Source organism: Lipophrys pholis (genome assembly GCF_963383615.2).
Source record: "Lipophrys pholis genome assembly, chromosome: 9".
Classification (NCBI taxonomy): Eukaryota; Metazoa; Chordata; class Actinopteri; order Blenniiformes; family Blenniidae; genus Lipophrys; species Lipophrys pholis.
The window spans coordinates 25,509,654-25,526,043 of record NC_137639.1 but is presented as its reverse complement, the minus strand read 5'-3'; the positions used below and the strand labels follow the sequence as shown (position 1 = coordinate 25,526,043).

Here is a 16,390-nt window from a genome sequence, read left to right as displayed (position 1 = left end):
AACACGGGCTTGCAATTAACTGTGTTAAAATTTTTCTCTTTGTAATGAGTTATTAGCACATTACATCATGTAACAGTCTTCATTTCATTCACACTCGCTTATCATGTCAAATCCTATATTTCATTTGTTTGGTTCATGTGATGGAAACATTCTTAGTAAGCAGGTGGAAATAGTACACGCTACATAAATGTAACAACAAACATTTTTCATGGCGAAGCATTTTATTCACACAAACCAGACGGAGACGGAGTTAAAACTCTCTTTCATCTGATACCAAACACTTATGTTTCTTGGCTGATTGGGTGTTTTTAGGGGACACATATAAATATAGAACCTGGGTTATGAAAAATACTGAATGTATAAATTTGGTGATCGAAAATAGAAATCTTTCCACGTCGATAATAGTGCAGTACCTGTATTCTTAAGTTACAACACTAAAGTATGTCCATTACTTTCTGATGCAAAGCAAATCTCATCGGGCAGTCGAAGGCATCGACACAATGTTCTGTGTCACTGTGAGACATGCAACATAATCAGCATGCATCTGCAAATACGTGGACGCAAACACATTACACATCTTATGAAAAGACACTTTTTTTCTTTTACACACAGTAGATTACGTTACAAAGAAACTTGGAGGCATAGGTCAGTTTTCCGATCCACTAATTAGCCAGTGCGTACACAGCCTGGGTGTTGCCGACCAGCGTTAATCTTATGTGCACATGTAAAGGGAAAATAAATATTGAGGTGAGTAGTAAGGAAACACATTGAGTTGCAAAAATAATAAAAACAAAGTTACCCAGTCCCAGCACATTCACACATAAAATTATTTGCTCTGTCAGCACTTTCTCAGCAGTGAAACACACACACACACACACACACACACACACACACACACACACACACACACACACACACACACACACACACACACACACACACACACACACACACACACACACACACACACACGCGCACACTACCAGCCTCTGGAGTTTAGATTTCATCTGCAATCTCACTTATTTCATCAATACAACACAAAGCGTCGTTCTCATTAAAATGTGGTAATGCATATCGCTGACATATACTGATGTATGCATGCACTTCACAAGGCAAGCTGACATCCAAGCAGCTCTATTAATCTACAAACATAAGAAAGAAAATGCCATGCAAGCCAAAAGATTTGCACATGAGGTAAGACAGTCTGTCAGTAAGTAACATTCAGGAACAAGATCATGCTCCAGTCTACATTCAAAGTGGCAAAATTTACAACATGTCACAGTGGTTCCTCTCTGTTTTGTGAAGGCTTGCGATTTTGTAGCTCCTCCAAATAGAAAAACAAAACAAAACAATTAAGTAATCAGTTGGCCCTCTTTGGTTTAAATAGTCTCTTGCTTGTTCTTACACCAGTGATGGAGCTCTTTTCTACATATTTAGGTATAAATGGGGAAACGGCCCTTCAAATAGAGTTATTTTGTTTTGTTTTTAGCAATGGGAGTTGATCCCACACCTGAGTTTAACACAATGATGATTTTGGGAAACAGTATGTCCAGCAGATTAACACCACATCTCATCTATCCAGATAAAGTAAAGTAGTGCATGTGTTAGAAAATCACAGCTTATAAATCCCATGCTTGCCATCCAGTGTGTAAAACCTAACAATCAGCTAAAACTCCATCAGCTCAGGGCTCATCAACAACACTCCTCAGTTCAGGACTGGACTTTGATCCAAACTTTGTACTTTCATCTGGATCCTCATGCTCTTCGGATTCTGGGCGTGTTTCTGCGGCTTCACAGCACTCGGTAATCTGACCTGGTTCAGAGCTCAGGCTGGACTTGGAGGCGCTGCGTGTCTGCTGGTTGGACGAGCAGAGGTGCTCCCACTTCCTCCGATTTGCATCGATCTCGTCGACCATTGGCTGCAGCTTCCTGTTGAGCTTCAGCAGCGCCTGGAGGAGACAAATAATTTCCAACACCAACCGTGCAGATTTTATTGACGCTGTTTTTTTGCTAAATACCACCATAAGATCTTTCTACCTGATAAAGAGGTTTACAGATCCCGTCGATCCATTCTATCTGTAAGATGGGCAGCTCATCCTTGCGATTGCGATCAAAGATGGCCTACAGAGACATGATGAGATTCTGTCATTCATAACTAGAGGTGAATATAAAACATATTTATCAACATCATAGTTATATTAAGTAAATGGTTTGGGTGTAATCCAGCAATAATTCACAATAACATTGATTTCCTTACCGCTGGGATTAGCTTCAGCTCAGACCTCTCCCTGTCGCCTTGTTCAAAGAATTCACTTGTCACCAGCTCTGCAACCTTGGAGAATTGATAGAATCTGTATTTACATGTCCCTTATGTTTTCCTCGTCTACGGTTTTAATTGTGCTCCTGTAAATACTGTGAATGTTTGTTTACAAGCAGTCCTGTCCAGTAACCCTCTTTGATCTTTCTAAATAAACTTGAATTATTTGAATAAAACACAGTTGATGCACAAATACAAGGAAGCCAGCGGATTAGAAAGTAAACTGGGATTCATTGGGTGTCTTTCTAGCAAACCTAAACTATATACATCCACTATATCCCTCACTGCCTTCTATATACCCTTTGAGCTACAATAATCCTCCAATCCATGACTGATTCTTCTTCTTCTATGTATGTTTCTTTTTGCTCTTTTTGATAGTTGAAAACTTCTACCAAAACCACAACTTTGACTATGTATATCTCCTATATGTTTACCTACATTTACGATTCAAAATGAAGCCTGTCTTCAAAACCTTTCAAAAGCTCCAACTCTTGCAGGTTTCAAGTCGAAATATCTTCCCAGGCTTATTTTAATACTGCATCTCCTCACATACACAGAAAAAAAACAAGACATCTTCCACTTGTTTGCCTCGGAGACGTTTTACTTCTCACAATCGCAATAACTTGTACTGTAGTCTCAGTGATATTAAAAATCTGCCGGTGAAACAATTATCTTTTTTAATTCAAGATGAATACTTTGAAAAACAAGATTTATATTTTATATTTGAAGATTTTGTGACTTTTTTTTGTCACATCATGCTATGGACATATGACAACTCTTGTTTAAATACTTTTACAGATAAATAACACAATTTTCATCACAGGGACTCAAACCTGTTTTGATATCTTCCAAGGACGAGTGACGGCACCCAGATCGCTCGCCGTCATCAACATAGACCTGTTGATGAAGATTAAAATTCTCATTTTGTTGCTCCTTATTCAGGCATTGCGATTGCAGAGTCAAGGAGAATTTGTTTTATTTTTTATTACTGCAATGTAAAGACCTGAGAACTTCTCGGTGTCCTTCATTTGTCCAGCTGAATTGACCCGACAGAACACATTCAAAGAACTTGGTCCTTCGTCTTGCAATACAAAGAGACAGTCAAGGATTTGCGCGAGATAAAAGAAGAAAAAAGACAGAAAAGAAGAAAACTTTAGAGTTCAAGACCGCACAGGCACTCTGTAGTCAAACACAAATTTAGAGGACTTCAGATAATTAGCAAAAATGCATGTAAGAAATGACAAACTCATATTTCTTTACCTCTTAAATTAAACATCAACATCTCCAGCTCACTGGGCAATTGAAAAATAAGTTGCTTACTCAAAGTGCAAAGTCAGATCTGTAGAGAGAATAGCCTGCTTCAGGAGCTGCATCATGTTGCTGTACTCCTTAGAGCAGAGATTTGCAAAGATATTGTGACCCTGTGAATAAAAAAAAATGCATCGGTTCACAGGGGGCACACACACACACACAGACACACACACAGACACACACACACAGTCGCACACAGACACACACACACACACACACACACACACACACACACACACACACACACACACACACACACACACACAAAAGCACTGCAAGGTTGACTAATAGTGGCTCCCTAAATGCAGTGCATCGGTAAAGTCATCGCTCACTGTCAAATGAAGCTCCCATTAGCAATGGTAATTAGCAGTGTGTATGGACTTTCTCTGTCCTGTTAACAGAAATCAATGATGAACACAGTTCCTGATGCACTACACCCGAGACACAGCAGCACTTGGATGTCATTAGTGTTTGTGCACAGCTCTACCTGCACCACAGTGGCTCTCTGCAGCCCGGTGGTTGCAGCAGCAATTAAAAACACTTTGAGAAAGGAAAAATGAATGCATGTGTTTTGTTTTGTATTAAAGTTTCTGCTTGCATTTGGGTTTTTATGTCGTCGTCTTCCGCTAACAGCAATAATACAGTAAAACTAAAAAGTATATAAGTACTGTAACAGAGGAGAACTGCTGGCCTGACCTCACTCTGCAGGATCATGACTGCATGGTTGAAATGATGATGCTCCAGAGTGGCTGATGTCCCATAAAGCAGTGCCAGAGCAGATCCCGTCCTGCAGGCAAAAAAATACCCAGAATATTTAGAACTGTGACACCTTTAGGTCCGGTATGAGCAAGACATCTGTCTCTCAGACCTCAGGCCTGTGCGACATACTTGGCTTGGAATGCGTTGTTGGTGCCTCGGTGGTCCAAGTCGTGGCACAAACAACCGACCATCAGTGCCAGTATCTCTGCTTCTGACAGGACATCTTGGAAACTCGCCGTCTGTGTGGAGGAAACCATATTCTCACTAATGATATCATTACATTGCCTTCGTATTTTCATTTCTACTAATTATCATTATAATTATGTTTCTCGTTGATGGGTTTATATAGGCTAAACTAGGCTGGGATGGGGTTTGGAATAATAGACATGTGTTTGAGGTTATCTATTGACCCTAAACCGCTCAAATGTGTGCAATGTGTATAGGATAGGATAGGATTGTAGGCTAGGATGATAGGATAGGATAGGATAGGATAGGCTAAGATAATAGGATAGGATAGTAGGCTAAGATAGTAGGATAGGATGATAGGATAGGATAGTAGGCTAGGATTGTAGGATAGGATAGTCCCTTAGTTCAGACTTTTCAGACTATTGTATTTTCTTCAAGTTTAGGTGTTTATGCAAAGCAATACTCAAACGTAAGACATTCCACATCCATGACGTCAACTGCTCTTTCCAGAAACTTACTGTGATCATTATGAACATGCACTGCGACACATTGAAGGCGTGCCTCCAGTTATGGTACGCCACAGTGCGATAGTTCTTCCTCACGGTCAGAAGCCACCGACACAGGACCTTCAAGAGAACAGATATAGATGCAGTGTAGCTACGTGTAATCGTTGGACTGATAAACATGCATGTTACTGGACACATTTTCCTGACCTCATAGTCAATTTTAAACTTTTGGACAACTCCAAGTTCAAGAAACATCCTGAGAGAAGCTGTGATCATGGCGTCATTGTCCAAAGAGAAGTCGTTGAAGTGAAACTCGTCGATGCCTAGCTCGCTGCTCAGGGGAATCTTGGCAGCCTTAAGGGAGAGACGGCGGAGATGTCAGTCAAACAGCCACACAACATTTACAGAATGGCGATTGATAAAAACCTGCAAGCATTAAAACCAGTGATTCCAAACTTATATGCATTGATTGATGTTTTCTAATTTTTGACATTCAAGTATTACCTTAAGTCTGTCAACTTCCACCTTGGAGCAGGTAGCATGGTAGGACAGCATCTGAGACAGTAGAAATCAAACAGTAACCAGTAAGCCAGCTAAAGCAAGATGGTGATCTAATGAGTGGGACAGACTTCCTCTAAAATCATCAAAAGTAGCAGATTGTTGGAAGGTTAAACTAGTAATCATTTTGATAAAACACGCAGAACTCAACTCATTATCAGTATTACAACAGAAGTCCATAGTAATGTGAAAAACAGTAGGAAAGCCCACATTCAAGCAGAAATGACCCTGTCAGCATGCGACATAGCAGCGTGAGCGGTTGGGGGCACCTTTAGGGGGGTTTATCCACTGCACGATGTAAAAACCCCTGAGATAAGTGAAAGCCCGTGAAAGAGAGTCAACACGACTAAAGATTATCAATCCCATTTGCGTTTACATTTGTTTCCCATACGTCTCCTCTGTTTCATCTTACATGTAAAGACTGGGGGGAAGTGCGTCTCTGCTTTTGTCACATTCTGAATTTCCTAACGGGAAGAAAAGTAGCAGCAAAGATTACATGACAGAAATCCAGCGGTGTGCTTGGCTTTGATGAGAGGTGAGAAGACCGACACTTTGTATTTATCATGAATTATTGAGCGCAGATAAAATATTTATGGGTGAGAAGCAGAACCATGTTTTCTGAGGATAATGTGACTGCAAGGGTTAGATACCGGGCAGTGGAGCACAACATGGAGCTTCTGCTGAGATTAACTGTAGTCAGTTACAATTTATTGTAGAACTGCTCATACAGGTGTGAAATGAAACATCTGGACTCAATTCAACGTGTACAATTAAACTATGTGTTTATTTAGAATATATTCTATTAAAAAATAGTAGTTTTTTTAGTATCGGTTGAGTAAAGTGCATTATCTTATTTTTTTCATAATGAATTTCCATTGAGGAAACTCTTCATGGAGTGTAAAGTCGTTCAAATGTAGAACATTTTAGCTGGTATACGTGTGTTTTACTTTACAAAAGGCTAACAAGCTTGTATGATAAAATGAGTAAGTCTATGAGACGCATTCAGCTTTCTTACTTCTTTCTATTTGTAATAGTAGTAGTTGTAGGAGAATCAGTTCTGGTAGTAGTGGAAATTGTAATAATTTAAGTAACTAGCAGATGTAATAGAAGCAGCAATAATTGTATTAGTTGTTGATATAGCACTAGCATTAGTAGTAGTGATAGTAGAAGTCATTAGAGTAGTAGTAGTAATGTGGCAGTAGCAGTTTCTAATAGAATTAGTTATAATAACAGTATTTGTAATAATGTTAATGTAGTCGTAGTAGTGATAATGGCAGTAGCAGCAGTAATAATAGCCCTAGTACTTAGTCATAAATAAGAGTATTTGTAATAATATTAATGTAGTTGTAGTAGTAATAACAGCCCTTAACTAGCAGCAGTAATGCTAGTCTTAATTAGTAGTAATTACAGTAGTAGGAGAAGTAGTTATAATAGAGGGGGGAGCGAGGAGTTTTCATTTAACAGTACATTTTAACAGCCACATGATGGAGCAGTGGGCTGCACTCTATTATGGGTCATGGGTTCAAATATTGTGTGGCGTTTCCTCTGGTTTCCTCCCACAGTCCAAAAACATGCATATGAGGTTTATTGGTGACACTAAATTGTGAGTGTTTGTGGTTGTTGGTCTCTTTGTGTTTGCCCTGTGATATACTGGCAACCTTTCCAGGATGTATCCTGTCTTGTAGACGTTGTGTTAGCAGTTAACTCTGTACTGTATATCAGCAAGTGAGATTGGTAATTAACATTCTTACATCCAGAGCTACAGACTGTTTGGCCCATGTCTTCTTAACTTGGTTGTACATCATGGTGTTGTTGATTCCAAGACCGCAGAATATCACAAACGCCTGCGGATAGAGAATATGTTAGATTTACAACAGTGTGTATCGGATGCAACAGCGGAAAGATATGCAGTCTTTTGACCCAACGGATTATTATTCAGTTCACCTCAAATAGTCTCTGATCTGCATCGTTGAAAGTCTTCCTGTCCAGGCGGTTCAGGATTTGAGCGACCCCTTTACACAAAATACAGTTAAATCACTGACTGTAACATGAAAACTGCCGACCAAACACGATGAAATTGACTACATTTCTGGCAACTTACCAATTATCTGATGAGTTCGATTCCAGATGGGAACACATAACACTGATCTGATGTGAAACCCTGAGGCCTGATCTGCCTGGAAGGAGAGAAAACACAATGTCTTCGTATATATTCTTTAAATGAAGGTTTTATAGCAGCTATACTGAGTCTGAAAAAGCCTTTCTTGTGTGTTCACCTCAGCATCGAAGCGTGGGTCCTGACACACATCACTGATGTTAACAGGCAGTCCCGTGGAAGCCACCAGCTCAGCAATGCTGTTATTGATCAACCAGTCGGAACAGGATAACTTCTCCATGCTGGTGTGGCCAATAATCCGAAGAGGAAACAATTTCCAAGAATTTACACGTAATAAACAACCACAATACACACTGAAAGTACAGAGTGTGTTAAATCCAGCATGACAAGTTTTTTCGGTGGATGATGATCATAACCACGTGTGGGCATTCATGCTTTGTATTTCTGTGATAGTACAATGAAAGAATGAATACTCATGAGCATTTATCCACAAAGTTCACCTGATGTCACGGTCCAAGTTGCACAAAGGAGACATGAGCTCAAAGGTTTTGGAGAACTTCACGACCTAAAAAAAAACCAAACCATAAAAAACATGCATAACCACAACTAGCAACTACATTATTGAGCCACAGTTGAAATCATTTAAAAGGTCACTAAAGGACCAACAATGTCTCACAGGTGAGTCGATGTCCTCCAGAAGAAGCACAGAGCAGCGTTCACATTGCAGGAGGGTCAGCGCTCGCTGCATAATCTTCCTGACGATCTTCTCCAGATCAGTCTGCTCCTCAAACAGGTCGTTCACCACCTCTAACAAAGCCTGCAGGAACAATCAACACTATAACCCATACTTACCAACACAGCGTTTTTCTATCATTAATGGACAATCATGCAACTACATGTGCCACTGAAGTTTAAAATATCTAGTAAGCCCTTGTACATACCCTAAAACTCTTACATCTAGGGTTTTGCATTAAAGCTTATTTAACCGTTCTTCAATGCATCTCTATTTCACTTGCAATAACTCTAATTCTAAATGTTATTACCTGTTTTGCCTGCCACTTATTAACGCCCTCAAGCTCCCTGACAGGCCCACAGATTGAAAGCTACTCCATTAAACTCCACAGTTCTGTATATGTAATATCAAAACATATATTGACGGCATTTCTCCAATTTTCAAGCATTTCCGAAAGGAGAACTTATAGATTCTCACCCTGCTCCTTTCATATTCTTTACGAGACTCCGAAAACAACTTGGCATTGGAAATTGATATTCCACAGAATGGTAGATACATCTGCAGCACCTGAGTAAAAAGAACAAAACAACTGATGAAATTTATATGAAAACCACAAATGTTAGCTGTTTTTTGTTATATTACCAGAAGACAGAAGAGACGGAGTGAATGTGTGTGTGCAAATTTGTCTCTGATAGATGTGTTGATGATAAACTATGGACATAAAGGAAGCAATCTTGTATGGTATCTGGAGCATTAAGCTGGCAGATCAAGTGTTTTTCTATTCGCAGTGCCACTGATGCCGCAAAATAGCATGAAAGGAGAAATAAATAGCCCGGCTCTTGCTAAATTTAGTGTCTTATTTTAGATTCATAACAAAATCATATAAACTGCTCAGAATTTGATGTCTTTGAAGCTGATGTGAGACAAGTTATGTGAACTCACAGCACCTTTCCACAACTTCATTCTGCCACCTAGTGGACAAACGCTCGCTACTCTATGTTCTGGTGTATTTCTGCAGAGGCAGGCAAAATCTGCTTGCTACAAATAAATACATATATAAGCACCTGTGTGTATTCTATTTCTTTAATTTGCTTTTCTGTTTCCCAATGAATCATTTTCGTGTTTTATTGCCACACTGCTTGTACAATCTACAGGGATTTTTGTTTTACTTGCTCATTGACAAACAAAGCTGTATTAATAAACTGCAGAGCCATAAGTAAAAGGGTGATACGTGCATCTATCCACTAAATCTATTTCAAATGTATATATCACATGCTAGTGGGAAATATATCTACCTAGGCGCGTAAGGGATTATCACACAGCCAGACATTATTTACTGTAACGACCCACACTCGTGTAAACGTTTTTCTTCTTATTATATATTTGCCAGTATTTTGCTTCCAAGGGAACAATTCCCCATTTCCCTGGCCATTAAAAAGCTTCAGAGTACTTCTAGTTCAATCTTAACTCCATCTCTAAAATGCCTTTTATTGTGCAAACAGCCACAGAGGAACTAAGGATGATGAATTATCCAGAATGTTTTGTTTGTGAAAGTGAAACACTGTAATAGCATGGATGAGGGGTGTTGTTTTTTTGTTTGTTTGTTTATTAATATATAAATACATATATCCAAACTCGATATTCCTCGCCTTCTCATCATCTTCGGTGAAGGGTGTTCCTACAGGATTTTTGTTAATTGCTTGGACAACACCGATGACTTCACCATCACTGTTGCAGATGGCCATACAGAGGATGGACTGCGTCTTGTAGCCGGTTAACTTGTCTATCTCGTCACTGAAGCGATGGTCCTGGGAATTAAAAAAACAAACAAACACCACAGCCACATTTAAAAACACATACATTGCAATCATTGAAATTGACCTGGTGCGTCCCCACAGTTCAGCTTTACGCGCATGTGCCATGCACAGTAAATCATCCCTGACGCAACTGCTGGATGTGATTCTTGGTCATCCAAACTTGCGGTTCTGCATGATGCAATTGTTTTTATTAAAAGCTGAGATAGACCCCATTGCTTACATAGAACTGTCTATACTATCGCAGGAACAGACCGCAGGGGGATGAAGTATCATCGCGCTGCTGTATAGCTTCCCGAGCAGCCCAGGGCCGTGATATAATGATGTGGTGCGCAACTAGTGAAGTCTGGCTTGTGGGAGCTGACAATATGTGTGAATTACAACGTTTTTCTTCCTTCACTTTCTGTTGGGTTACTATAGGAGGATGTGTTTTAATCTGACATGAATGAACTAATTAACCACAACCCTCTGTTTCTTGTTGTGTACTGCGACATGCACGAACTTTCAGCTCTGAGAAGTGGGGCAACGTTGCATTTCACTGTCAGGTTTAATCTGCCAGACACAAATTGACTGCAAAATGTGTTTTGAAGTATTTTCGCATAAGGAAATGCGGCTAAAGCAAACAACCTGAAGTTTGTTGTTTTAATTCACGTTTGTTTTACAAGTACAGACACACCGATTCCCATAAGTTGGAATTTGGTTACCACATTTGCTGCAAGGACTTATTTGGCTTTGCATAAAATATCGTAAATGTTGTGGTCATTTTACCTCATATGCGTTGGAGATGTTAACAGTCTCTCCATGCTCTGCCACATATCCGATGATGCCCTTTCCCCACGGCACTTGCACTTCATTGGAGTTGAGAGTGCTGGATGATGGTCTAACTGTGGTGCCCGAGTGCACATCAAAAAACTTGGACACCAGCGTGCGCTTGTGAGCGGGTCCTTCCACGAGGAAGAGCGAGCACCTGTCTGCGTCCACCAGGATACAGACATTGATCAGTATCTTGTAGCTCAGGTTTGTCAGATCCAGATCATTTGAGATATCTTTCACTAACTCCAAGAAGAATTCCCTCTCGTTGGTTTCTTTCAGTCGGTATTTGTAGTCGATGGCGCTGGATGCGTACTGAGGCACACTGACCCTGGACTCCAGCAGCGCACTCAGGATGTGCGCGGTGGTCGGAGGCAGCGAGCTGGCTTTACGCAGGAGCGCGCGGCGCCTCATACTGGACTGGGACTCGTGCTCGCTGAGGCTCACATGCTCGTCGTACGTCCGGTGTGTGGTGGTGGCTTTGGACCGGGCGAAGTTCCGTCGCAGCTCCATGTGGGACGATCTGCGCCGGAGCGCGTCTGTGCCCGCGGGCCAGAGCGGCTCCATGGCCGCGCCGCGCTTCTCCTCGGCTGCGGTTCCTCTGGTTGGCTGATGCTCCCTCAACCACCTGCTCACCTGATCGCATCTCGCTTTCCGAACCAGATATTCCTCGAAGAGATCCGGGTGGCCGTCCAAAAACGCCTCTATATCCGAGAAGTCATACGCTGCCATGGTGAAAAGATGCTCAGAGGAGCAAAATCAGACTCTCAAATGTAGTAGACCAAAGAGTCACAGTGAGCTTGCGGAGTGAGGCGACAACAGCCGAGCTTCTCCAAGAAGTGATGTTCTCAGAACATGTGCATGAAATCCCTCCAAGAGCCAGTCCATAGTAGAGGCACTCCTCAATGGAATACTGAGAGCAGAAGTATTCAAACAGATCCACTCTCTGACATGCAACTGATGAGCTGAGAGAATATCTACAGCTGTCAGTCAAAATCTGGATTGAGTTGTGCCTCCAGGGATTTCAGTGGAATAACCTACTATGCAGAGGTGTTGAAAAACAGGCGCCTATATACTCCCTAGAATTGGAAGAGAACAAACAAGAAAACTGCAGGGCAGGCTGTTCACTCGCTCTCTTTATTCCACACCACCAGAGACACTCTGTGCAGAGCTCCTATTAAAATCCAGTATACCAATTTGATGATTCATTTACATTTAAAACCATCAGCAAAAGCCTTTTTTTATGGACAGTGTAGAAAAATGAGTCTGCATGTAGACCAAAGAACAGTTTAAATCAACATATAATGGGAATACAAATATCATATTAGAATAAGATGTCAGATTAGAATTATGAATTATACAGGACAATAACACAATAACAATGTGAGTAGTGCAGCATTGTTGTTTTTCAACAGACTAGATAGATAGATAGATAGATAGATAGACAGACAGAGTGGCTGTAAAAGAATAAAAGCGGCACTGACAATGTTGCTTTGAATACCTCAAGGGCACTTGGCTTCCAGCTAACAGAATGTGACTGAATAGATGGAGAAAGAAAGTGAAAACAGTCAAAAGGAAATGTTGTATTCTGCAACAATTTTTGCCCAGAGTTGCACAGAATTGAAAGAAAAACCCAAAACAAAATAGGTGGAATTCGCAACAGAATTTCCCTATTGTAGAAACAAATTGTCACACACACACACACACACACACACACACACACACACACACACACACACACACACACACACACACACACACACACACACACACACACACACACACACACACACACACACACACGCACACGCACACACACACACACACACACACACACACACACACACACACACACACACACACACACACACACACACACACACACACACACACACACACACACACACACACACACACACACACACACACACACACGTATACAGGCACCCACACACCGACTGGCTGCACCTCTGTGGTTGTGAAATGTGTTTTTTTGAAACATGAAATTAATGAAATATTCTCCAGAGCAGTGAGCTTTTGAAGTGCAAGTTCACAGGTTCATCTTTTATTCTTTCATCCTCGGCTCAGAGGAAAGAAACATCACAAATGTGTCCATAAACTCTTTCAGGAAGCTTGTAGTCCAGCATACAAGGTAAAACTGGATTACCAACTGGACAGTGCAGAAAGCTGCCCCAGGCTCTCAGCCCATCAAAGGTATATGAGGAGAGATGTCCACCGGTCCAAGGAGTCCTCTGTCTTTTGCCCAGGTGGAATTGGCTCCTGCATGCAGGAACCCAATTTTGAATGTGGATGGCTGTGAAGTTTGCATGTTTTCCAAGTAAACACGTTTCTCCCCAAAAGCATGTGTTTGGGGTTAATTGATGACACTAAGTTGCCCCTGTGAGTGAATGTAAGTGTTTGTCTTTGTCTACGGTGAACTGGGATTGGATCCAGTCCATTGCGATCCTAAATTGGATAGAAATGTAATGAAGATGAAGACTTAAACCAGATGCAAGGTTTGGCCCAAGTGGAATTTCAGTGCATGGTGGAGCAGCGGTTTCCTGCGAGGAGCCTTCATGTAGTGAGGTAAAAAGAATTACCTGTGTCTGTGAAGGTCCTTGACTCATGTAGGGAGACTTGAATCCTTGAAATCCCACATTCCCCAAACCAATAAGTGTGATGTCTGACTCATAAGAGCACAAAGTGAGCCTTCAATTCAATCTAAAAGCTGTGTGTTTTTACTGAACCTGACAAGAACTGTTTGTTCAGTTGAATTGTCTCTAAATTGTCCATTTGTTAGACACCCCAGACCCTGAATAGGTTAATGCAGGTATGGGAGACGGATTGATGGATAGCTGGCAGTCGACACTCTCAGCATTTCATTGACTAATGAGGTTATGTTGGAAAGTGGCTGATCCAGGACAGTGTAAATCATCAATCTTCCCTGTTTTCCCTCAACAAGGAGTGGTATTGTTTATTTCCCCCACTGTTTCAAAGGATACCGAAGCTTGAGACATAAAGATTAAGTTGAATCCCTGTTTGGTGTCTAAAACACTTTAACCATCCGCATGCATCCATAAAACAAGTTAAAATTGGAGGAATAAGTGCAGGTCATAGCACATTTGTAATGCAGCAGCAGGGAATGTAATCCAAAGAGCTGCAGCTCTGCTGGGGCAGAACAGGGTAATTGGTTACTGGACTTAACTTAGGCTGCTTGATAGGACATGGGTGTTTTACTAAGACTTTGGACAAGGTCTCTTGAGGATCCCAATTAAAACAGGCGTAAGCAGAATATGAGTTTTGTGAACTAACAAACAAGGCAAGGTTTGCTCCCTGGAAAGGGTCCATGCATTGTCCAGGCAGATGCATTCGCACCATGTGTGCTGATTGAAAACTGCCATTCAAGTGTAGTATAAATGTTTATAAAGGTTTACAGAGAAGTAAGTCCGTCAGGTATGTTGTCCTATTTAAAGCACAAAAAAAGCTTATTTTTCTGTCAAATTCTTACTGTCTATAATTAGAGCCTTTTTTCCTCAGCGCTCATCCCTCTGGTTTCAAAAGGATCGTGCACAAATAGGGAATAATACAATGTCATGTCTTGTAGTGCAATTCTGCATTTGAAGCAGAATTCACCTCCTACTTGATCAAAAAAAACACAATCAAATCAACATAACCTTCGAAAAAGGTCGAGTTTTTTAATTTGACTGTGTTGTGAAGATTTACTTGTAACAAGACAAACAATTTAGGATTTTTTATTAAAAAGGTGTAAAGGAGAACGACAGTTATATTTGCTTTCGCATTTCTGGACAAACTAAGAGCCGACATTGTCGGAGGATTTATACTAAACCAGGGGTTTCAACGTGCAGCTTCAACCACCATGGTCCAGCTCTTATTTGTCTCACAATGAGCAGTTTTTGTTTGTTTGATGCTGAGCTTCCTAAGGTTTTCATATAATTGGATAATATTGTTAATAGCTGTTGGACTCCAGAGGCAAAGGTTAAATAGTTTTAATATAAAATATTCTGCAGAATCTACAGCTGCCACAGCTGTTACACTTGTATTTTCCACGTGTCCACTAACTTCAGGTCTAAAAAATGTCTGTTTCAATGAAATTCATAGTTTTACTCTTCATGTATTTCTTTTATTATAGTGGTTTTCTAATATTTCACAAAAATTGTATGCACGTTCTGAATTAACATGAGGCAATTAACAAGTGAAGATGATTTACAGGACTTTTGTTCGACCTTTTTTCGAACATCTTTTTATGTCGCTGAAGCACACATACTGGATCTCTGTTGCTCTTTTACAACGCATGGACGAGCACACAATGCAACATGACTCCTGTAACCAAACACTACTGGCTCACAGCTTGTATCTGGTGTCAGCTAGATTTTCACTGCACCTCATCATCGGTTGTATGAGTCCATCAGACTGTGAACATGTGATATCATCACATCCACATTCATCGTAAGCAGTGATTGCCTGCTGCTGGGGAAGAAAAGGTAAAAAAAATGCAATATCAGCATATTTTTAATGATTGTAAAGTGTGGTTTTCTTTCATTTGAGGTGACAGTGGATATTATGTTTTAAAGTAAATACTTTGGGCTCAGAGAGGCTTTTAAAATGACACTTCAGCTGCACAGTCTGCACTGTGGGCTGGATTGGATGTCACTCATTCGGATCCCATTGTTCATTGTAACAGCGTCAGTCTGGCTGCCCGAGGAATTTAACCCACCTCACTGGTTACAAGTACACAAGAGGGAGCAACATGTGTTAATTCTTCAGTGTAATTCTTCATTCCCTCTCCCGAACTAAAAGACTTAAAAGAAGCTCCACTCGCGCCACAGTCCAGGTAAGTAACTATGAAAGCACGTTTGTGTGCTTGTTGTGTTTGCATCTCTTTCATAGCAAATGATCAAATGACTTACAAGTGACAGAGAGAAACAAATGTTTTCATTCATTGTCATTTGATCTGCCATATAACTAAATGTCTGTACCCTTGTGTGTGTAACACTTGTAATTTATTAAATGAACTTCGGTGAGACTAATCGCTTAGTATCAATTTCCGATCATCATAAACTTTCACACTGGATAAAAACAACAAGATGAATCAGCTACACCGATGAGACAGGTTGTATTGTCCTTTCCTTTAAAGAAGTGGCTTGACTCTGCAACATCACCTCCCCAGGGCTGCATCCGTTCTTCATCATGAGTCAGGTTTCAAACAGCCACATTGAGCAAATGTCTTCTCTAACCCGTGGCGTCCTGTGTGAGACAACT

The 16,390-nt window shown here is 40.7% G+C and overlaps 1 protein-coding gene across 1 annotated transcript; it reads right to left on the bottom strand.

The window, feature by feature from the left end:
• Positions 1 to 207: 207 nt before the first annotated feature.
• pde11al (phosphodiesterase 11a, like) lies at positions 208 to 11,842 on the bottom strand (the record flags this gene model as incomplete). Its single annotated transcript, XM_080472142.1, has 20 exons — positions 208 to 1,949; positions 2,038 to 2,121; positions 2,258 to 2,332; positions 3,151 to 3,214; positions 3,321 to 3,398; positions 3,638 to 3,738; positions 4,325 to 4,415; positions 4,517 to 4,626; positions 5,092 to 5,199; positions 5,287 to 5,433; positions 5,584 to 5,634; positions 7,389 to 7,481; positions 7,582 to 7,649; positions 7,739 to 7,814; positions 7,914 to 8,034; positions 8,254 to 8,318; positions 8,430 to 8,570; positions 8,964 to 9,053; positions 10,136 to 10,294; positions 11,069 to 11,842. 20 exons carry the CDS (start codon positions 11,840 to 11,842, stop codon positions 1,683 to 1,685), a joined length of 2,763 nt encoding a protein of 920 aa, XP_080328268.1. The 3' UTR covers positions 208 to 1,682.
• Between the last annotated feature and the right edge of the window lie 4,548 nt (positions 11,843 to 16,390).